This window comes from Poromitra crassiceps (genome assembly GCF_964638095.1).
Source record: "Poromitra crassiceps genome assembly, chromosome: 3".
NCBI lineage: Eukaryota > Metazoa > Chordata > Actinopteri > Beryciformes > Melamphaidae > Poromitra > Poromitra crassiceps.
This window is the reverse complement of record NC_139625.1, coordinates 37,401,415-37,423,900: the sequence shown is the minus strand read 5'-3', so window position 1 is coordinate 37,423,900 and position 22,486 is coordinate 37,401,415. Positions and strand designations below refer to the sequence as shown.

General features: G+C 44.5%; 1 protein-coding gene across 1 annotated transcript in view; it reads left to right on the top strand.

Moving 5' to 3' along the window:
- The window catches only part of col12a1a (collagen, type XII, alpha 1a), a gene marked incomplete at its 5' end in the record, with an annotated part of 69,901 nt that overhangs the window by 36,928 nt on the left and 10,487 nt on the right, over positions 1-22,486 (top strand). Inside the window, 24 exons of the mRNA XM_083633914.1 lie at positions 1,309-1,438; positions 1,777-1,916; positions 2,230-2,359; positions 4,116-4,258; positions 7,048-7,177; positions 7,778-7,920; positions 8,038-8,167; positions 8,743-8,862; positions 9,017-9,163; positions 9,331-9,447; positions 9,989-10,141; positions 10,369-10,443; positions 10,683-10,822; positions 10,977-11,100; positions 11,257-11,400; positions 11,673-11,837; positions 12,139-12,177; positions 12,401-12,539; positions 13,552-13,694; positions 14,532-14,641; positions 19,894-20,052; positions 20,331-20,408; positions 21,593-21,679; positions 22,173-22,226. Coding sequence (XP_083490040.1) covers positions 1,309-1,438; positions 1,777-1,916; positions 2,230-2,359; positions 4,116-4,258; positions 7,048-7,177; positions 7,778-7,920; positions 8,038-8,167; positions 8,743-8,862; positions 9,017-9,163; positions 9,331-9,447; positions 9,989-10,141; positions 10,369-10,443; positions 10,683-10,822; positions 10,977-11,100; positions 11,257-11,400; positions 11,673-11,837; positions 12,139-12,177; positions 12,401-12,539; positions 13,552-13,694; positions 14,532-14,641; positions 19,894-20,052; positions 20,331-20,408; positions 21,593-21,679; positions 22,173-22,226 — 2,940 coding nt within the window. The remainder of the gene's footprint in view (positions 1-1,308; positions 1,439-1,776; positions 1,917-2,229; positions 2,360-4,115; positions 4,259-7,047; positions 7,178-7,777; positions 7,921-8,037; positions 8,168-8,742; positions 8,863-9,016; positions 9,164-9,330; positions 9,448-9,988; positions 10,142-10,368; positions 10,444-10,682; positions 10,823-10,976; positions 11,101-11,256; positions 11,401-11,672; positions 11,838-12,138; positions 12,178-12,400; positions 12,540-13,551; positions 13,695-14,531; positions 14,642-19,893; positions 20,053-20,330; positions 20,409-21,592; positions 21,680-22,172; positions 22,227-22,486) is intronic.

Genomic DNA, 22,486 nt, shown 5'->3' with positions numbered 1-22,486 from the left:
TGCTGTTATCAGTGTGTTTATGTGTGTTTAAATAGGCAGTGGGAGGTGGAAAATGCTTGTTTGTTTGTGTAATGTGAGAGTGCTGTGTTTAAAGCATGGAGCAAAACTCTCTCTTGCTGTTGCACTCACAAAGACTGGCTATCAGTTCACTGTTGTTTCCCTTATTTTTATATGGCCCAGATGTTATGCTATTTAGCATCCATCATTCTTTCATGGTGAAGAGTGCAGTTAAGGTATACATTGATTGTTGTTCTTTTCTTTTCTTCACAGTTTTTACCATGTCAAACATTCTGTAGAAAATTCAGCTACAGTATGTAGGTCATTTGTTGACCACTAGTTTCCCTTTAACGCGGGACAGAACGTTTTCTTCTTTATGATTGGAGGCAACTTAGTTGTACTGATTGCCTGGGTGATATCACGCCGAGAAGTTGAAGGAAAACTGGAAGCCTACAATCCAACACCAGCCAAGTCTTCTTGGTTCAATGTCAGGACTTCAACAAGTATAGATAGCCCACAGGGCTTTGCATTGTTTCATCTGGGACATCTGTTTTAGGAAATGGCTGACACACGCCTTGCACTTGTGTACAAGGAAGGTTGTGGCGGTGGCGAATGATAAGGCTTCCATCCCTCTGTTTTCTCATGGCTTGCTGATGAGACTTTTAGCCAGTCCTTTCAGAAAAGCTGGATTTAAATAATTCAGTGCAGGATTAAAGAGGACATCTAAGCACACATACAGACACAGACAAACCCCACTTTAGTCCTTACAGCATCCCTTAAGCCAAGAGCAGTGTGGTCACTTCACCAGCGCACCACTCGTGCCTGTTATGACAAGACATGTGACTGTTTGGGCCATCAGGGTAGAGATTTACCTTGGCTGGCACACACTCCTAGTGACCATAATCAAAACCGCTCACAACATCCTTCCTCTAAAATGTTGATGGTCTAGTGTTTCTCAGGTCAAATTCTTTCCATCAGGTTATCAGTATCAATTTTAGGAACTCAGGGGGGAGCTGTTAAACTCTGTGTCCCATCCTACACACAGATCAAATATATGTTCCTTCAGCTGATGCTAGAGCTGCAAATGGTTGTTTATAAAGCTTAAGCAAGACAGATTTATTCTTTAGACATTTTGTTGAGGAAATACAACAGCCTTACAAGGGAATCCTGCCGCCAAGTTAACTTCTAACCCACTGAACTAAAATAAACCGAATCGTTTTTTCTAAGTTAATCAGTAATTTTTCAGATTCTAAGTGACAGTAATTATACTGTACGCCAAGGAAGCTGAGATTTGCTCTCCTCCCTAACCAGACCCAGGTTGGAGGGAAGAAAACCACAGTCCTGCTTCCCAAGTTGACCCCTGACACTGAATACTCCATCACTGTGGTAGCGCTCTACGCCAGAGGAGTCAGCAGGGAGCTGAACGGCCCTGGCAGGACCAGTAAGTATCTCTTTTCTTACAATAGCTTTGTTAAGATGTCATGGTGATTGTCTTGCCTTTTAGTTGTTGTCAATCATTGTAACAAATCAAATTATGAATGAATTGCATAATAGCAGTGACGTCAGAGAATACATTTGTGTAATTGTTATGGTTTTAGGGTGGTATGATTGAGATTAAGAAGTATACACTCAGAGAAATACTCTCGGAGCATTACTGTAGTGTCCAAAAATTGGATAGCTACCATGATCTTGCAATGAATATGCATAGCAAAGCACTCTATGACCATTCAGCAACAATTCTGCTATTCCTAAGTGTATCTTACTTTTCTGTCCCTCCAGAGCCTCTGGGTGGTGTGAGGAACTTGCAGGTCACTGACCCCACCACCAGCACCCTGAATGTCAAATGGGAGCCTGCTGAGGGCAATGTGCGGCAGTACAGGATCTTCTATGTTCCTGCAGCTGGCGGAGCAGAGGAGATGGTAGGCTGGAGTTTATTCCTGAGCTCAGAGGAGGTGGCATGTAACTGTGATAATGATCCCTCACTAACTTACATGCAAATGGGAGTTTTATCTATAGAAACTTTTCATGGAGGCAGAAATCATCTCTGTTTCAGGGAAACATTTGTATAACTCCACCAAATTGGCTCCCCTTCTAGTTTCTGTCCCTATAAACCATCCTATTAAGGTTGAAGGAAATGTTTTTTCCCCCTTTTATAACAATGAAGAGCCCATGCCTCCACTGCCCAGAGCATGACCCCATTAAGTGTGTCTCGTTGTATATCTATCCATCCAGGAGCAAGTATCTGGAAGCACCTTCAACACAGTGCTGAAGAACCTGCAGTCTGATACACTCTATACTGTCACTGTGGTGCCTATCTTCTCCGCCGGAGAGGGACAACGCATGTCTGAGAATGGCAAGACACGTAAGTTACAATGGAGATGCCTGCAGAGAAGATACGTTTAGAGTGGTAATATCTTTGTCCGATTTTTGAGAATGATATACTCTATGAAGGCAGTGGGATTATTTTCCTCAGCTAGCATACATCCATTCATATCAGTCCAGAATGAACTCACTGGCTCCAGTTGCTGGCACACGTTCACAGTGTTTCAGTAAGCTTCAATAAGGAATCTACAGTAGTCTTAGATGTTGATTTGCTTTGTAAAATCATCCAAAAGTCTTTCAGTAAACCAAGCCAAACAGATTAGCTACCATTTGTTTATCATGTAGACTGAAATAATGCACATCCTGTATGTACACTTCCTGTGTTGCATGAGCGTAAAATCTAACATGGCCCTGAAATGGCACCACATAAAGTTCAATCAACTTGGTTTGCAGTGGGCTTGAACACTGGTCTTCTTCCAGTTTGTCCCACAATTTCAAACCACAAACCCCTGCTGGGAATGACTCAGCATTTTGAGGGGTGATTGCGTAGGAAGGAATTCCTCCATTTTGGCAGCATTATAATGGTGTCTCCTCTCTACTTACCGTAATATTGTCCATTTATAGTCTGGAATGGCGGCAAGTGGTCAGGATGATGGCAGGGTTGGGGGGATGGTGGAGGGTATGTAGTGAGTAATTGGCTTGCCTTTGGGGAAAATGAAACAGGAGGGATACACATGAATGGAGGGTATTATATTTTTATGGCTCTCAACTCGCTTGGCTAAGGTCATGCTTCTTTCTTGCTACTGTTACCCCATTTTCCCTTGAGTAGCAATGGGCTCTTCATGTTCAAAGTGAGTTTTTCGTAGACATGTAAAGCTAAAACGCTTATTTGTACATCAGATTGTTCCCCTACGAAACTGGGACATGGTGACTTTGAAGACTTTGAAGTACCTGTGGTTTTGAGGCTCTGTGGGGATGCATTGCCTCTTCGGTGTTAATGTGAATCTAAGCAAACTACCGCATTTCAATTTAGTCTCAAGTCAGCTCATTTAGTTTAACCTAGGATCTGCTTTTACTCTTTCAGCTGACACTGCCTAGTCATTGACACTGTACACTTTGCCTTAAAATTCGAATCGGCTTTTGTAGGCAGCCGTCTCTGCCCTCTGAAACCTTTCGAGTAAGGAAGCTCGCTCGCTGTGTTTTCCCCACTCTGCGTTTATGGGACTTCAATGCCGAGCGGTACAAAGCCTGCAAACATCTGCTTTGGTTTTTAGAAGGCAATTTTCACAGAGGGAAGCACAAACCTGTATCTCCTCTAGGGTCCTAAAAGGAAGTTCCCTGTTGATAGCAATATTGTTAAGCAATGTCTTAAACGTCTCCGTAGGGTATTGTTCTCACTTTATTGAAACATTCTCATGTATTCATTGAACTACTCGTCTGTCCACTAAACTAGTCTAGACCATGTATTGTCAGCTGAGACAAAGCCAGTGTCACTGCAGCTCACAAGTGTGCCATTTAGACACTTGTAAATGTGTCCCAGCACACTGCCCGATTGTTGGTTTTAGCTGTCCCATTCACTTACCCCCCTCTTATGTCCCATTCACTTACCCCCCTCTTATGTCCCATTCACTTACCCCCTCTCTTTATGGGTGTCTGATGTAACCAATCTTCTCTTTTCTCTCTCTTTTCTGCCTTCTGTCATCACTCTCTCCTGTCCACCCCTCCTCCCGTCACTTTCTTATCTCTTTCCCTTCCTCTAACCCCCCCTCACTCCCCCAACATTCCTGCCTCCCCAGTGGAGCGTAGCCCCGTCAGGAACATCCAGGTTTTCAACCCCACCACCAACACTCTGAACGTGCGCTGGGAGGCTGCCACAGGCCCAGTCCAGCAGTACCGGGTGGTCTACTCCCCGCTGACCGGCACCAGGCCCTCCGAATCGGTGAGTCACCCACCATCCACTGTGTGGGAAGGGAAAAGGCAGTCTACATACCCATGCAAAGAAAACAGACTTAGGTGCGCTGATGTACCATAAATTCAAGTAACATCTTAAGCCTTATACTTATTAGAAAGTGTCGCTCAACACATGGTCGCCGACAATAAATAAAGTGTCGCTCATGTTGCTGCATTTATGCTTCTCTCCTCGGCTCAACGGTCACGTGACACTCGAACGCTATAGACAGAGAACTAGTGCAGACAGCCAAGAGAGGGAATGCTGTGAGTGAAAGCACGTCGGAGGCAAGATGTAACGTACTGGCTGCAGCCGCATAACGACACACAACCACACAACTCGCCTCCTCTCTCTCTGGGAAGTTGGTCACGGTGTTCTTTGTGATTTTCACAAAGTCATGCATCAACAGGCTGATAAAGATAGCAGGGACACGTTCATTCATTTCATTTCAGCGAAAACCAAAACCGAAGTCAAGCGCGCGTGCCGTCTATATAGCCAATCACACTTGCGCGACACTGAAGTATTCAGAACCTACCAGCACAAGGGTCGCAGATTCATGCCCTTGTTGTTACCACCGGCTTGGTTGGGCATCCCTACAGGCACATTTGGCCATGTCTGTTGGTCAGAAGCCGGACAAGGGTATGTGTCCTGGTTGCTGGACTAGCGCCTCCTTTGGTCGGACGGGGCGCCTGTTCAGCGCTACGGCCTCACTGCCGTAGCGCTGTGAAGCTCCTCACTGCTGTCAGGTGAAAAGAAGCAGCTGGCGATGTATCAAAGGACTCATGTGAGAGTCTACACAGTCACACCCTCCCCAGATGGGCAGAGGGGGCGGGGCAACAACCAGGACTGCTTACGGTGCAGCCACATCTACGCGTCGTTTGACGCGGGCTGACGCTGCTGCCCATCCACTTTGTATTGAAAAATGCTGCTCGACGCCTCGCAAAGCATGCTGGGAGACCAGACGACGCGTAGCAGGCTTGTGAAGCGACAGTGGGTAACAGAGGGGGCGGGGTGGAGTTTGACAAAGTACAAAGCTAGCCAATTGAGCTCGTCCTAGGACCTATCCTACCCTTCCTGTCCTCTTCCACTTCCTCTCTAACACCAATTTTCAAAGAAGCAAAGTAAATCTAGCAGCAGCTAGCTTGGGAGCTAACAGCTTCCGGATTTCCACGCCCACCAAGCGTCAAGCGTCCATACAGCCAAGCGTCAGCCCGCATCAAACAACGCGTAGATGTGGCTGCACCGTTAGACAGGGGAAAATTGGCTAAGTACAATTGAGAGAAAGGGGGGGGGGCTCAGAGAGTAGAGAGTTAGAGCACTTACAGACGGAGGTGTGTGCAGGTGTGGCCCAAAACAGTAACCTACTTCAGATTTTGTACAGCGTTTATACTGTGAGTCATTTCACCATGGGGAAAGGAGCTGCCTCAGCTGGACCTGTTGAGAGGAAAACACACGCCTGCTCACCAAATGGCGTACTTGGGAGGCCATTTGTTCGTATGCGTGCGTGTGTGCAGTTACTGCCAGTTGCATTCTTTTTTAACTAACTGCTAAATATTTAAACCAAGATCGTGTTAATTAAAGCAGAAATTGTGTAATTGCGACTGGCCTCCCTCTACACGGTATGTGGCATCTGGCATCAGTGTGGCCATATCTTCACGTGGAAAGGCTTTCTCCTGCTGCTTTGAGAATCCACAAACAACTTCTAAAGTGTTACTTGACATGACACGCCAGCAGCTCACTCCGCCATCTGCCAGAAAGATTGCGCCATCATTGCTTTATTGAGATTCTAGGAACATTAGGTCTTTGAAGAAGTATTTTCCATTTTATTGATAGAGAGGTACTTCCTGCCTTTATCCCTATTTGTTATACATTTATAGCAGGCTTAGGCCTTTTCCAGCGCTGGAGCCAGCGCCGCGGGTCGCTGCCAAATGTGGCCTTTTTCAGCCAGCACTATCAAATTTAACACAGGTTGGAGAGTTGTAGCATGAATTTACCAGCTTCACCATGCAGCTTGTAATATTGGTTTTGAGCAAAGGGAACATTGCTGAACTCCAAACTTCCAACAGTAAATTTGTGTTAAAAACATTAGTGGACACTGGACTGGAGTGTATTGCAAGTGCTGCAATGGGTCGTTACATTTCAAAAGAAAAGTCAAGCCGATGTGACGGGACTTTGTAGTCGCATTGGCAGGTGACATGAAGATTGGTTTGATGAGAGGAGCGGCTAGCTAGATTTATTTGAGCAGCACTCGCTGGCCTAACAATCACACAGGGATAAGTATGTTTCCTCTCTCGGACACAAGCCTATAATCTCCCATTCCGCTGGTGGCTCACAGAAAAGTGCACACACACACTCGCATACCACGGCCCCCCGACATCAAAGGCACCCTGGGCTCTCCCTTTCACTCGCTGCTGACAACACCAAAGTGCTCGTTGAGTGAGAGCGAGCTGTTAGAGGGCGTGTACAACACAAACAGCTGTCAGAGAGAGGGCAAAAAGGTGTCTGTTCGTGTGCACAGTATGCATCGGGGGGGGGGGGGGGGGGGGGGTTGGGGGGGATCACCCATACAGTAAATTGTCAGCGCCTCCAGTTCTTGAAAACAACCACAGGCGTTTTACTAGCCTCTATATCCATTCAATCAATTTGACCTTTTTCCAATCGTAAGCTAAGACATGAGTTGGCACTTACTGCAGCTGCACTACAGCTCTCCTAAAGTACTTACAGCCGGCATTTCTGCAATGAGTCTCTATTCCTGACCTGCTGGGTGTGTCTGTGTGCAGGTTGTGGTACCGGGAACCACCACCACGGCCCTGCTGCAGCAGCTGCTCCCAGACACGCCCTACAATGTCGGGGTGGTGGCTCTGTACAGCGACGGAGAGGGACCCTCCATCAGCGAGAAGGGCACAACACGTAAGAACCTGGGCCGCTTTGCAGACCATCACCAAGGGTGGGAGAAGTACAGTAGTCTGAGGGAATACCAGGGAACAGGGAATACCAGGCCTGCTTAATCATCTGATCTGATTCAGTCATGTCTGAAGCCACTTTGCTTAGCCACTGCTCAATAACTATATCGCTTGGCGAAAGAGTATCAGTATTTTATTACCACGATTTATTATTGTTATTGTTATTATTATTATTATTATTATCTTTGATTATTATTGACTGAATGATTTATTGAAATTTTTCGCTGTCATTGCAATGTGTTACCGCCCTAAAGGCTAAGAGCCACTCGACGCTGTAATTTGCTGAGAGTTTGGAACAGCTAAAGGGTTTTACTCCACTTTGCGTCATGCCAACTAACAACACCTCCTAACAGTTCTAAAAGCGCTGTGACTGATGGCCTCCTGTGGATCATTGCTTAATGTTCCACACATTATCAAATTATCACGTTGAATGAGAAGAATTGTGTGACTCACTTGGCTCATTTGGTAACAATGAGCATGGGATTGGTATGAACGCTACAGTTAGTGCTTATTTTCAATATTAACCCTTTGTGTTCCCCTCGCCCAGTTCCCCGTAGTGGCCCTAGGAACCTGCGTGTGTACGATCCCACGACCAGTACTCTGTCTGTGACCTGGGAGCATGCGGAGGGTCCTGTCGTGGAGTACCGCATCACCTACGCCCAGACCACCGGAGACCCCATCGAGGAACACGTAAGCAGCCACACTGGCAACAGATTTAAGACAAAGTTATCTCAGTTAACCCTGATTGGCTCTCTGTCCTTGTTAATAATGTATAACTAACACAGTGGTATGTCCTCTGTTTTTCAGACTACAGTACCAGGGAACAGGAACAATGTGATCCTGCAGAACCTGGATCCAGACACGCCTTATAATATCAAAGTGACTGCCATCTACGCTGATGGACCAGGAGGAGAACTGGAAGGAGATGGCCACACCGGTACAAACTATACAACCCTTCCAAATATTTGTGGGAATTTTGATACAGCCTTTAACACATGCATTCCAATGATCACATTTGAACTGAGGCAGAGAGCATTAAGGACATAATATTGAGGCATGTGGACACAGACACATATAGAGGATAACACACACACACACACAGTAGAATTCCCAGCAGAAAATCTGAATAGACTGGTCTATTGATTATGATCCTGGATCATTGTAATAAAAGTTAAATAAGTGAAATTCTTGACTTGTCATGAAGGCCAAGAGTGTCTTTGCCAGAGAATTATGAACTGGCTGTCCCCCATTGAGAGGAGCGCTCACATTAGTAGTGCTGCCCAGTGTCTTTCAAATCAAAGATATCATATATCACTCTTTTTTTTAACAATCTTCTTGATTGCATATTAACATAAATCCCTCATAATCCAAAAGCCAAAATGAACCATATGTAGTAATTACCATACTTACAGACCAATAATGATAAATACATTGGAATTGGAAGGATCTGTGTCCCATAGCAGTGAACTGAAGCGTGTGCTGACTGTGCTGTGGTGTCCTGTTTCCCCACAGTGGGTATGCTTGGCCCCAGGAACCTGCGTGTTTCTGATGAGTGGTACACCCGCTTCAGGGTGTCCTGGGACGCCGCCCCCTCCAAGGTTAACGGATACAAGCTGATCTACCAGCCCGAAGGTATGGAGATGTCTTGATCGGGGCACAGTGTCAGGGACTGGTATTATTGCAGTAGGAAATATGTATTTCACATAGTAGCAGTTCCCAATTCATATGCACTTGTTTTCTGCGAACCAATGGGGAAACGAATCAATATGTTTATGTTTCCCTTCAGGCTCAGATGAGTCCTTGGAGGTGTTTGTTGGTGACCTGACATCCCACCAACTGCATAACCTGAAGCCTGGAACCACCTATGACCTCAAGGTGCTGGCCCAGTATGACACAGGCGTCAGCGCACCTCTGATCGGACAAGGCACCACATGTACGTAGATATCACCATCTTTTATTGGCCGACTACATAAAACTGAATGGTTGACTGATAATCTAAATTTTCACCAGGAAGATACCATTAACTTTCATTTAGCTATTCATGCAAAAATAGGTACTGTATTGTTGTGAATGTGTACTAAGGATGAGTCTTCCTTTCAGTGTACCTGAATGTGACAGACCTGACCACCTACAACGTTGGCTATGACTCCTTCTGCATCCGCTGGGCGCCTCACAGAGCAGCCACCTCTTACAGACTCAAAGTCAATCCCTTTGACCGTAAGTGTATCACTCTACTACTACATCTCAGCTTTGTCTATACAGACATGGCCCAACTGAGTTAGAGGTTTGCAAAGTGGATTTATGTAATCTGGATCTTTTCTCCACAAGTGAATTGTCAATAGTCCAAATAAAAAAGTGGGAGATGGGGGAAGGGGGGGGAGAAAATAGTACTGAGGTAGAGTGAAATCCATTACAGATGCATGGAAGAACACTCAGGCAATTATGCAAATTCCTGTTTGCCTGAGCAATGTCAAATAATATTAAGCATAGCCTGGAGGTCTATTGCTTCCATCGGTGTGTGTCTCTAATAATTGCCTCCTGTTCTGTTACAATTTCCTTTCCTTCGGCTCTCTTCTCATTTTGTATCTCTCCTCTCCTCTCCTCTCCTCTCCTCTCCTCTCCTCTCCTCTCCTCTCCTCTCCTCTCCTCTCCTCTCCTCTCCTCTCCTCTCCTCTCCTCTCCTCTCCTCTCCCCTCCCCTCTCCTCTCCTCTCCTCTCCTCTCTCATCTCCTCTCCTCTCCAATCCCCTCCCCTCCAGCCTCCAACAGTGGCGCCCAGGAGATCACTGTCAGAGGCTCAGAGAGTAATTACTGTTTCAATGGCTTGACCCCCGATGCCCTCTACAACGCCACCGTCTACACCCAAACTCCCAACCTGGAGGGACCCGGGGTCAGCGTCAAGGAGAGGACATGTAAGAGGTTCAATGATTGACAGTGTGACAGAAAACACTCTCAGTCTAACACATCAAAGCAAACTTCAATCTGTGGTAAGGGCAATGAATATTGCTCGTCAAACCATGTCACCTTCAACTCTGTGTGTGTGTGTGTGTGCGTGTGTGTGTGTGTGTGTGTGTGTGTGTGTGTGTGTGTGTGTGTGCGCGTGCGTGCGTCCGCGTGTGTGTGCGTGTGTGTGTTCCAGTGGTCAAACCCACAGAGGTGCCAACAGAGCCGCCTCCACCCCCCCCTCCAGTAACCGTTCCCCCTGCTTTAGATGGTAAGGAGAGCTTTGTAGTTTGTAGCATATTTGTGCTTTTTATATACATTACCTGTATATATATATATATATATATATATATATATATATATATATATATATATATATATATACAGTACATGTATATATTATTCCAGGACATTCGGTGTGATATTACCCCATGGAAAGCTTTGGTCATCAGATATCCATAGCGTATCTACTGCAGCCTAAATTAGCCATTCATGTTGTCGTTTCCACAGTGTGCAAAGGTGCCAAGGCAGACCTGGTCTTCCTCATCGATGGTTCCTGGAGTATCGGAGACGAGAGCTTCTTCAAGGTCATTAAGTTCGTTGTCAGCATGACCGGAGCCTTCGAAGAAATCAGCCCTAAGGGCATGCAGGTTAGCATAACCGTCGCCGCTGCGTTTGATGTTTATTTTTCAGTGGATTCAGTCAGGAGGTGTTGGAATTTGGAGATATTTCGAGATGTTTTCTGAATGCTTTGATGTTTCGTTGTCAGTCACCCAACTCTCTTTCTTGTTCTTTTTGGAACAGGTGTCATTTGTGCAGTTCAGTGACGACGCCAAGACTGAGTTCAAGCTGAACACCTACCATGACAAGGGCATCGTGCTGTCAGCTTTGAAGACAGTCCGCTACAGAGGAGGAAACACCAAGACAGGTACATGAATCCATTTATCACAGATTAGAATGTACAGAATCTCATTTATATCTTGACTGGCATTGGGAATGTAAGGAATGCATCCAAGGAAATTCGATGCAGAAATTCAGATTTGATGCCTTCTCTGTCCTCTTTCCTTCCTCCTCCTCGGCCCAGGTGTTGCTCTGAAGCACGTCTACGAGAAGGTCTTCACCTCCGACAGCGGCATGCGGAGGAACGTCCCCAAGGTGCTGGTGGTGGTCACAGATGGACGCTCCCAGGATGAAGTCAAGAAGAGCGCTGAGAAGCTGCAGCACTCCGGTATGTTTGGATCTACCTTCACAATAATGGAAATCTATTTGGTTTGTCTTGTATGTACATGTAGAGCTGTTATGAATTATCGTAAATTTATATTTGCTTCCAAGCTTCATTTTCCTCTGTCAGGGCCAATGTTTGCTCGCCAATTTAATAAACTGCTATAATGAGCTCTATAGTGATGGAACTGCCCTTGGCTATTGGAAGCTTAACAATGGTCTTTGTATTTTGTGTGCGTGTTTGTGCATGTGTGTGTGTGCGTGTGTTTTGCCCCCCAGGCTACAGTGTGTTTGTGGTGGGTGTGGCCGATGTGGACATGACAGAGTTGAGAGTCATTGGCAGCAAGCCTAGTGAGAGGCACGTCTTCGTGGTGGACGACTTCGACGCCTTCGCCAAGATCCAGGACAACCTGATCACCTTCATCTGTGAAACTGCTACTTCCAGTAAGACAGATTCACATCAAGTTTAACATTACAGTGAAATGCAAACACACAAACAAACAAACAAACAAAATAAAACAAAGGGAAAATAAAAGAAATCTCTCATCCCCAGAGGGAACTTTTCTTTAGACTTTGATGTTGTAACTTTTTGCTCTGGTGATTTGCTAGTAAACATTGAACAGGAAGCTCATCCAATTGATGTCCCTTTCAAAGTATTTCTTTCCAGAGGCGATGTACTAAGAGAGATGAATCGTTTGATCCTGTCTGTTTTATCGAGTCCTAACAACTTCTCTCCTCGTTTTAGCTTGTCCTCTGATCTACATGAATGGCTTCACCACACCTGGTAAGCATACAGCATCTTACCATCACCAGGCATACATACTGAATACAGTGACAAAGCTCGACAGAGCATATTATTAGCATTACTAAAACGCTCTTAATTTGAAGTATGAAATCCCCTCGAGTCATCTCATTTGATTGCATGTAAAAGCGAAGAACTGGTAGTTGAAGTTTACGGTCACTATTACTATTCCCCAGCTTTCAACACAGCGCTTTGTCCCTTGCAGGTTTCAGGATGCTGGAGGCCTTCAACATCACAGACAGGACGTTCGCTGGCATGAACGGTGTGTCCATGGAGCCGGGCTCCTTCAACAGCTACATCGCCTACAGGCTGCACAAGAACTCCTTCATCAACCAGCCCACCAAGTAAGAGCTGGGATTAAAGCCTTATTTGTCTGTGATAAAGAGAGAGTGGTTATGTTCTGGTGTTTGTAGCACATTCCTCGCCACCTCTGTTGCTGTCTTTGCACTTATCTTTGGCCAGTGGGGGTGTTTTTATGTTCGTGTTCCCGACTGCTTGTTTGCAGGTCTTTCTTTGTGCATGTTCCAGTCCATTGGCCTCTCTTCTTCTTCTCTCCCATGCACCATATCATCCTGCCCAGCCCACAGCCATTATTCATAATGATGCTCAATGGCCTCTATAGTCCTGGGGGACTATAAGAAGAAGAAGAAGAAAAAGAAGAAGAAGAAGAAAAAAAAGGGGGATTTGTCTCATAGAATTGAACACTCGCTGGACCAGGCACTCCCTCCTACATTATGTCATATTGGGAGCAAACAAATCACCCCTGGTTCAAGAACTCTGTCTCTTTATTGGGCCCCATTAAAATGTCCTTAGGCAATTGCAGAAGCGCTCAAGTATTCAAAGCCCTTTAGCATACTTTGTTAATTTGTCCATAATGATGTGCATTTGGTGTGCGTGGGCTAAGCCATTGACTTAATGTGCACAAATGGAAACACTTGGAGCTACAGCTGAAGCAGTGGGGACAGAAAATACTTTCAATATGTGGGCAATTTCTGTAAGGCCAGGGAAGAACTGGCAATTATTTACAGGTTCTGGAGCATGTGACAGACTGGATGCTGTGTCTTTTCAGTAAGCTTAAGTGGTGCTGGTGCCACATTGACAGCATTGTTACATGTCTGTCTTGGCCCTTGAGTACTCACAATGGGTCTTTCTTGGCATATTGGCTGATGGACCTGTACAATTGTACCAACATGTTTACTTCTCCTGGTTTGAATGACGCAAATAGCTCCGACATGGTGATAAGGTGATACCCTGTCTGAGAGGCTTAGTGGGAGACCAGTCAGCAGCCATGTAGAGTTGGTGTCCTATGTTTGGGAGCCACGCCTAACCACAGATGTCTTTTTTTAACCTCAACAGGGAGCTCCACCCAGAGGGTCTTCCCCCATCCTACACCATCATCCTGCTCTTCCGCCTCCTGCCCGACACCACCACTGAGCCCTTTGATATCTGGCAGATTTCCGACAGCAGCAACAACCCCGAGGTCGGGGTCACCGTCAACCGTAAGCCCCCCGTCGTGCTTTGGGCCTCAGCTGGAGGGGGCAGTCCCTGTGGCTGACCCAACATATAGACAGCTGTGCACTGTATTTAAAAATGCCTTGCCGTTTGGTCCTCTCTTACCTCTTTTCTAGAAGCAAAAATTATTTATCTTTTTGGGATATGATAGCAAGTAACGTACTAAGAATTGGAGGAATATTGAAATACATTTTTGGTTTGACCTTTAGCCATAATACACACAGATGCAGCCACCTTTAATTGTCGGCTGATCCGTGGCAGATTAAATAAAGATAGAGTGGAAACTTAACTTAACATAATTTAAACCAGTTCAACCTCTTAATAAACCATATCCACCTTATTTCTAGATGCCATGATGCCTTACGTGAAATATGGGTGCTTCTTCCGGTGTAATCCTCCCTCCCATTTATTGTGACAAGCAACTTTTTTTCCCCAGCCTCGGAGTTTTAACGAGGAAATGCGCAAGCTGCAACAATCAGTCACATTCTAAACCAGACCTTGCACCCATAATTATTTTACAGCGGGGCATTCAAAAATAAGGTGGATAGATGTTAGTTTCTCGAAAGAAATGGCCCTTATAGTGTGACAAAGTTCAGTTCAATACAAGGTGGCTGCCATTGTCGGTATTCATTTCTAAAGACGTGTCTTTTACAAATGTGTGTTAAAAGCATGGACTTAATGAAGGAGTTAATCCCTGCTAGCCTTCTCTTGATCCCGCTCCTCTCTGTACAGCCATGTGGTCTCTATAGTCCTGTATGTGCTTTGCGTGCCACCGCATCGTAACACACTGTCAGGGATTCATCAAGAAACTCTTCTCTTTTCAGCTTCCAGCAAAACAATCACGTTCTACAACAAGGACACCCGAGGAGAGATCCAGAAAGCCACATTTAACGAGGAGCAAGTGAAGCGAGTTTTCCATGGGAGCTTCCACAAGGTAAACACTATGCATAAGACTGTTGTGTAGGCCGCATGGTGATATCATTAACTTTTGGCAGACTTGGTGGCTTGTAGTCTGCCTGAGAATGTTTTGCAGTCACCTGTGTGCTGATTATTCTTTACAAATGCTTTCTTCTTCTTCTTCTTCTTCTTCTTCTTCTTCTTCTTCTTCTTCTTCTTCTTCTTCTTCTTCTTCTTCTTCTTCTTCTTCTTCTTCTTCTTCTTCTTCTTCTTCTTCTTCTTCTTCTTCTTCTTCTTCTTCTTCTTCTTCTTCTTCTTCTTCTTCTTCTTCTTCTTCTTCTTCTTTCATATCTCCATGTGTGGCTTCTATGCCTCATTTGATTTGGCCGAATTACCTTTTAATGTGAAGATCGTACAATCAGTCAATGCCAAGACTGGAGTTCTATGTATCTTGTTTCCCCTTGACTGAAGTTCTCTGCTATCCATCTTTCAGTGGTGTAGGTCTCATGTCAAAGTGGTCTTTGGCCTTTTTTTTTTTTTTTTTAACGATTTGGCCCAAGCTTTGTTTTCTTAGACCATGGGCAGTTATGTTGATGAATGGGTCAGAGAGGCTATAAATAAGGTTACAGAGAGGTTGGAGGGTGATTCCGATACCTTTGTGACCCAGCATAAAGTGCAAAGCGTTACACTTAGTCATGGAGGTCTGACCATGTGCAGACTCAATACTGTCATGTGGTAGCGGTTGACCGAGCTGCAAACTGTTCTGTCGTAGCGTTCAGGAGCAGATTGAATCACTGTTTGTTTGGGTTCAACTTGTTTCTGATAAATGAGTGCATTAGGCGAGTCGCTGGCAAAGAGAATGAAACCTCCACTAAGTGGCATGCGGTATCATTTCAAGAAGACATCTTGAAGCTGTGAATGCACGTTTTTCACTAAGTAAGCAGAATCTCCTTCTTTTGAACTGGTTGCTGACCGCAGAAACACAATCCCACTCTATCCTTAAAGCTGTGGGTTGAACTCGAGATGTTTCCAACTGTAGAGCATCTACACTTTCCTCACTTTTATGGGAGAATTTGAGGATAAAGTCTCTCAGGAGAATGTTGAGTGAATGATTCATTCAGATGAGAATCACTCATCAATCAATCACTGTCAAAATGTCTCTTCTCAGTTGAAATAAGGAGCCATTGTGGTGTCTTTGTTTTGAACGCCATTGTTTTTCTTTAATGATTTAGCCACTACATTAGGCCTACATGCCAAACTTAACAGCCGTGGTAAACAGTGTTTGCACAGTATGGGGTCTCTCCAGGGCTAGAAGAAGACCTCATATGCCTTCATTTCCAACTCAAAGGAGGAGTGAATATAAAACATCCTCTGTTAAGTTCCACCACTGTAGGGCGTAGTGAGCGGAACAATGGAGGACAGTCTATTTGAATACTGACCTGGAATGGCTTAAGATGCTAGATTCATCACTGGAGGAAAAAAGACTGGTTCTAATGTACTAAGAGGCATGTCCAATCCACTCCACTTTGTTCCCACGAAGAACAATGTGCCCCCTATTTTGTACCAAAGTAAAAAAAAAAATCCGTAGTTCTAATATAATCAAACTGACCCCTTTTCCTTAATAACTAGGCTCTTATCCCACTTCAAAAGACGCCCACTTGCTGCTATTACAGAGTACAGTTCTTTTCTTTGTGAAACGCTGATGAGAACGATGTATTGGCTGCTTCCTGATCACAACTTACAGTCAATGGTTTGACCATTGTGCAACCACACATCTAATTATAGGGTAACTCCATGAATGAATGGGACCCTGGAAAATGTTGGGTCAGGGCTAGATGTAGATGACATCATCAAAATGACATCATCCCTGCTCTAGTTGGAAAGCGGTTGTGTGTGTGTGTGTGTGTGTGTGTGTGTGTGTGTGTGTGTGTGTGTGTGTCTGTGCGCGCACACAGTAAGTGGCCATGGTGGAGCCTCTGGTTTGAATGTACACTGGGTGGCTAGTTTGTGGTGCAGTCATTGCTTTTCCATGAACAAGCAAGTCTGCAGTGGTTGACCTACCTGCTTATTTGCTGGTCTGCTGAGCGAGTGCCACTGCCCTCTTATATGGTGGTGTGTTGTCAGTGGTTTGCCAACACTTTGTCCATGGCTCTTACTGAGTGACCTGAGTGTGTGTGCCCTGACACCGCAGTGACCTGAGTGTGTGTGCCCTGACACCGCAGTGACCAGTGGTGAGGTTTGTCACAAATGACAGCTGGGGTTATTGTCCAGAACACCATTTGGTGCTCTTCGCCAAAGAAAGTGACCAAATGTTGCCCCTAAAGTATTGAGTTACCGACCACTCCGAGTCCATATATATTTATGTACTACTAGGTGTCAGATAAGTATCAGTAAATTTGCATTTCCATGAGAATTCTTTGCAAAGGTCCCTTAACCTACCTCCACCCAGCCCATGCTCTCGTTTGAACTGCAGTGTTTTTGCCAAGTGTTAAATATATAGTGTGCACTTTGTGTACAGTATTTTGATATGGCAACACTGTGTCAGAGAGTGCAGACAGATTTGGCCAGTGAATAAAGAGTAACCTGGGTTGGAGAGGTCGAGGTCTGCTTCACCGCTGGTCCAACATGTGGGAAAGCTCTCAGAGATTGCTTTAGCAGATGCTAGCCACTCGTTAGCCCACCAGGGAATCCCTTCCCGCACTCCAGGGGTGGGTGTCTTTAGAGGGATCTTGCCTCTTAGCCAAAGAGAAGACATTTTTCCATAACTCATGTTAACTATTGGTACCACTACCTTTGTGGACCTACAGTATATATTCAGAGTTCGGTGGATGGTTGAGCGTCTCAGTGGCTGCAGCCCATACAATGTACAGGTTTGCCCCATGCTGAAAAATACACAAACTATATTATTCTGTGAGAACTCTTGAACTCAGTCCTTCAAACTTTCCTTTCAGGGACTGGGTTGGGAAGGCTGTGCCAGTATACTGTATGCATGTGCTAATTGAGAAAGAGGGGGAGGTGAACAGAGATCTCCATGATGCTGGCTCTCAGTTCTTTATAGGCCTATTGGACACTTTGCCAGAGTATCCTGAGTGCACTCTTTGTGTTGTTCACTTGTGACAGCGCTTTGTCCTAGACGTAAAAGATGTTTTTGTTCTGGGACCTGGCCAAGTAGACTTAATGACCCGAGAACGCACACTAGAAACACAGGAAATGATATATTAACTTTTTCTATCCAAAAGTCATCAGAAGCCCGGCCTGGAGAATTTGTTTGTTCCCACGTCCCCGATTGGACATGGGAACTTACCTTGTGGAATGATAAATTGAAAGTGATCAACCCAAATGGGGGCTTCTATGATCAGTCCAAGCATTCTGAAAGCACCCCTTTGATGGAGATTTTCATTTCCTCTTATTTTCAGTGAAAGCTAATTTAATCATAGTTGCATTTTTATGTAGAGGAGTCACACCACCTGCTCAGTAGTAGAATAGTGCATGCACATAATTGTAACCGTGAAGGCTTGAAGGTTCAGGATTACGAAAATGGAGGAAGAGCAAGGACAGAGCCAAGGACATTAGAATGGAATGTCGTAGAAATCACGGAATTGGAAATATGTCAAGGGTATTCGAGAGAAAGAAGACAATAGTGTCCTGAAATCTTACCATATGTACTGTTGTGCATGTATCTGTCGAGTGTTGACACAGTGAAACACAGTGTTTAGAACTGAAGTTGATGACTGAAAGTTACTAATCTTTCATCACTTCACTGCACCAAGACCAGATCATCTTGACAGCAAGTACCATCAAGTGAGGTAACAGTGGTCACTAGAAAGCTAGTTTTCCTGAAGCTTTATTTTCCAGTGACTAAAGTGTTTTTTATTATGTTTACTTATTGGTCAGTGAGGTAATATATACATACTCATTATTTGCCTCCCAGTATATCATCGAAGGTTATTTTGGTAAGCCCTCAAGAGCATCATGGTATAATATACAGTATCCATGCCAGGATCCTGGGATAACCGACACCCTCTCCCCTTGCGGTCCACCAGATAGTCTGTTCTGTTGCCAAGGAAGTCAACTGTAATTTTGTGATTCTTTGCCAAGAACTATGGCCTAGGCTGTGGTCGACACGGCTTTGTAGAAAGAAATGTTAGCTTGCTTTTTCTGACAGAAAGAAAGCTTGTCTGACTGTTCAGCAGGGAAAAATTTGCAACTGTGCAGGGAAAGTATGGAAAGTGTAGCACTTTTGATGGCGCACCACAAATTATATAATTTCAAGATGTGGAGCAGGGTTCCCTCGACAGGAAATGTCAAAATCTGGCACTTTGTCTTTGCACTGTATGTTGTTATACAATCACTGCCCATAGCTTTGAGGCTACATGGAAATGGCAACTGTTGTATATTTCCTTTTTTTAATGTTCCATTCATCAGTAGAGGCAGTGAGTTTCAGGCCATATTAGTGACCACTCTGGGGTAATATCAGAATCTGTAATTAACATATTTCTGCAAAGACTAAACAATTCTTTAAATCTAGCAATTATGTGGAATAGAGTATCAGCATCTTTAGAAGCATCAGACAACATGGTTCTGATAGGTTCAGCATCTTTAGAAGCATCAGACAACATGGTTCTGATAGGTTCAGCATCTTTAGAAGCATCAGACAACATGGTTCTGATAGGTTCAGCATCTTTAGAAGCATCAGACAACATGGTTCTGATAGGTTCAGCATCTTTAGAAGCATCAGACAAGATGGTTCTGATAGGTTCAAGCATCAGACAACATGGTTCTGATAGGTTCAAGCATCAGATAACATGGTTCTGATAGGTTCAAGCATCAGACAACATGGTTCTGATCGGTTCCGATAGGTTAAAGCATCAGACAACATGGTTCTGATAGGTTCTTTAGAAGCATCAGACAACATGGTTCTGATAGGTTCAAGTATCAGACAACATGGTTCTGATAGGTTCAAGCATCAGACAACATGGTTCTGATAGGTTCTTTAGAAGCATCAGACAACATGGTTCTGATAGGTTCTTTCGAAGCATCAGACAACATGGTTCTGATAGGTTCAAGGAGGTTGTTGCAGTTTCTCAATGAATGTCCCTTCTTTTTTAAAGGGCAATCACGTTCCTTCCGAATAGATTTGAATGCCAAACCAGCTTTTCAAAAGCTCCAAATGTTCTTCTTACTCTTTGCCAAGCAATTGTATTGAAAACAAGTTGGCATTCGTGGAGTATTGAGAAGACAATAATGTTTTGTTAACCGTGCCCTCTGTTCATCCTCTCTCTCCTTCAGCTCCACATCAGCATCTCCCCAGAGAAAGTCAAGCTCAACGTGGATTGCCAAGAGGTGGCAGAGAAGCCCATCAAGGAGGCCAATAACATCACATTGGATGGCTATGAAGTGCTTGGCAAGATGGCCAAGACTGGGGGTGGAAAGAGGCAATCCGCAACAGTACGTGAAAAAACTACAACTTGTTAAAAATGGTTGGAAAAAAGCAAGTTTGGAGGAGCATCTCACAACTTTCCAAAGAATTAAAACCTCTTGTTCACAGATGCACAATTAAGATTTAACTGCTCCCAGTCAGTGTTGAAAGGATGAAAGGCTGAATCTCGCTCTCATCTTTCTGAGGGTCTCCATCTTGGTTTGCGATGGTCTTTTTTTGAAGATGTGCCTTTTCATCCTGAATGGGATCCATTTGTAACACACATTCCCCTTCCTCTGTTGTGTAGTTCCAGCTCCAGATGTTCGATATTGTCTGCAGCTTGAGCTGGACCAGCCGGGACAAATGCTGCGACCTGCCCTCCACAGTAAGCACAAGCTTCATTTTAGAGGCTTTTGGTCTTTTTGGAGACAAAAATAGTCAAGTCAAGTTGATTTATTTATATATTTATATAGCCCTAATTCATCAGCATGTCTTAGCCCTAATTATTCAGCATGTCTTAGCCCTAATTCTTCAGCATGTCTTGACAGACTTTACAGAGAATGTGACTAGCCATATCTAACTAAACACAATCAATAAAAAAATTGAACAGTACAAATACAATTGTGCTGTCCAGTCTTCTAATTTAAATACCGTCTAAAGGTATATTAGAGGGATATTTTGCCAGGTTTCTTTCACGTTGTATGAATGAATGAATGAATGAATGAATGAATGTATCCATTTTACACAAAAAGTGCATGAGAAGAAAGATACAATAGGTCATTGCTAATGTACTTTTTCTCTTCCTATCCTCCACCGCACACTGTTTAGAAACTATAGCAAGAGAAGCAGTGTTCTAACTTACACATGCATGTCTTCTAGAGGCTTTACAGGTTATGATGCATAGTCATTAGGCTAAATGCAAGGCTGAGAAATAGACTGCTATTTCAATAGAAAGTGCCCCAGCTGAACCCAATAGAACATTGTATCCTGTGTAATTGCACTAATCGGAGTGTTGCCAATATGCCGTCCCAATTACATGAAAACAAGACTGCTCCTTCAGACCGCGGAGTGGACAGCAAATCACATTCATTTGTTACATGTTAAATACCGGATGCATGTGCAGTTAGCCAATTATAAGTCATTTGTGTATAATTTGCATCAGATATTAATGCATCATGTCAATGATTGCAGTTACATAACTTATGTCAAATGCTCATTTCCCAAAATATGGACAAGGTTTTTAGCTGTCATGAAGCGTTTAGTGCTAAACCCCATACTGACTTTGCTGATTCCAGCATCAGCCACTGTTCCATCATGACCTTTCCAGGCTTTCTAGTCTGTCTCCTCTTCTTAAACTCAGAGGAAAGTCTAAGGCGCTGTTTGCCAGGACAATGTCACCGACTTATATCGAGAATTATGAGTTTTGTACTCGCCGTATTTTATGGGCTGCCAAGACATGGTCCCAATTAACAAGGGGTGTCAAATGAACCATAACAGAGCATCTCTGAAGTGTGTCTGTATGTATATATTTCTCATCTCTCATTTCTCCTTCTCCTTCTTCCATTTTAGAGAGATGAGGCCAAGTGCCCGTCCCTTCCCCACTCCTGCACATGTGCACAGGACAGCATCGGCCCCCAGGGACCTCCTGGACCTTCGGTAAAGACATTACCCATCCCGCCGTCCCTCCTTGTCTCTCTTCACCTCCTCTTCCTCTGTCTGTTCTCGCCCAATCGCAAAGGTTTTTCCTCAGAAGTCATCCATGTTTTGATGATGATGACGATACCATACTTTTCTCTGATGATCTCGACAGGGAGGCGAGACAGGGCTCCTTAGTGGTGTTTGCTTGCTGAGCTTAAGTAGACTGGGTGAGGACATCCCCTAGCATCACGATTGGTATTTTCTTTTCCCTTGGAAAGAGCATCTGAGAGGGGGATGAGACCAGTGGCATGCAGCAAGGTGTCAAAAGATAAATGCCCATCGGAAAAAACAACGGCGAAAGCCTTGAAGAGAGGGCTGGAATATGTGCGCTTGGTCGGGAACCTCACTAAGCCCCAGTGAGGATTCCGCATGGCTTGGGGTTTTAGGGCCTCTGGAATCTGCTCCTGTTGTTACGCTCACTCTCTGTCTCCAACTCTCCTGGCTTTCCCAGGGCGGCCCAGGCACTAAGGGACCACGAGGAGAGAGAGGAGAAGGTGGCCCAGTTGTAAGTTCAATCTTGAATCCATTTTTTTGGACAATCTTATGCATCGTTATTTACTCTTGAATTCTTGATTGTATTAGGTTGAATTATGTTTCACACAAACAAATCAAACCAGTTCATAACCAAGAAAGCTGCTTACATTACTAGTAAAACCAAACTTTTCGATAATAAAGGCAGCTTACACTCAGTGCCATGGTATTTCAAAAGCGATTACTGCTGAACTGCACAGCACTACATTAGCATGCCCCATCAGACAAAGCAAA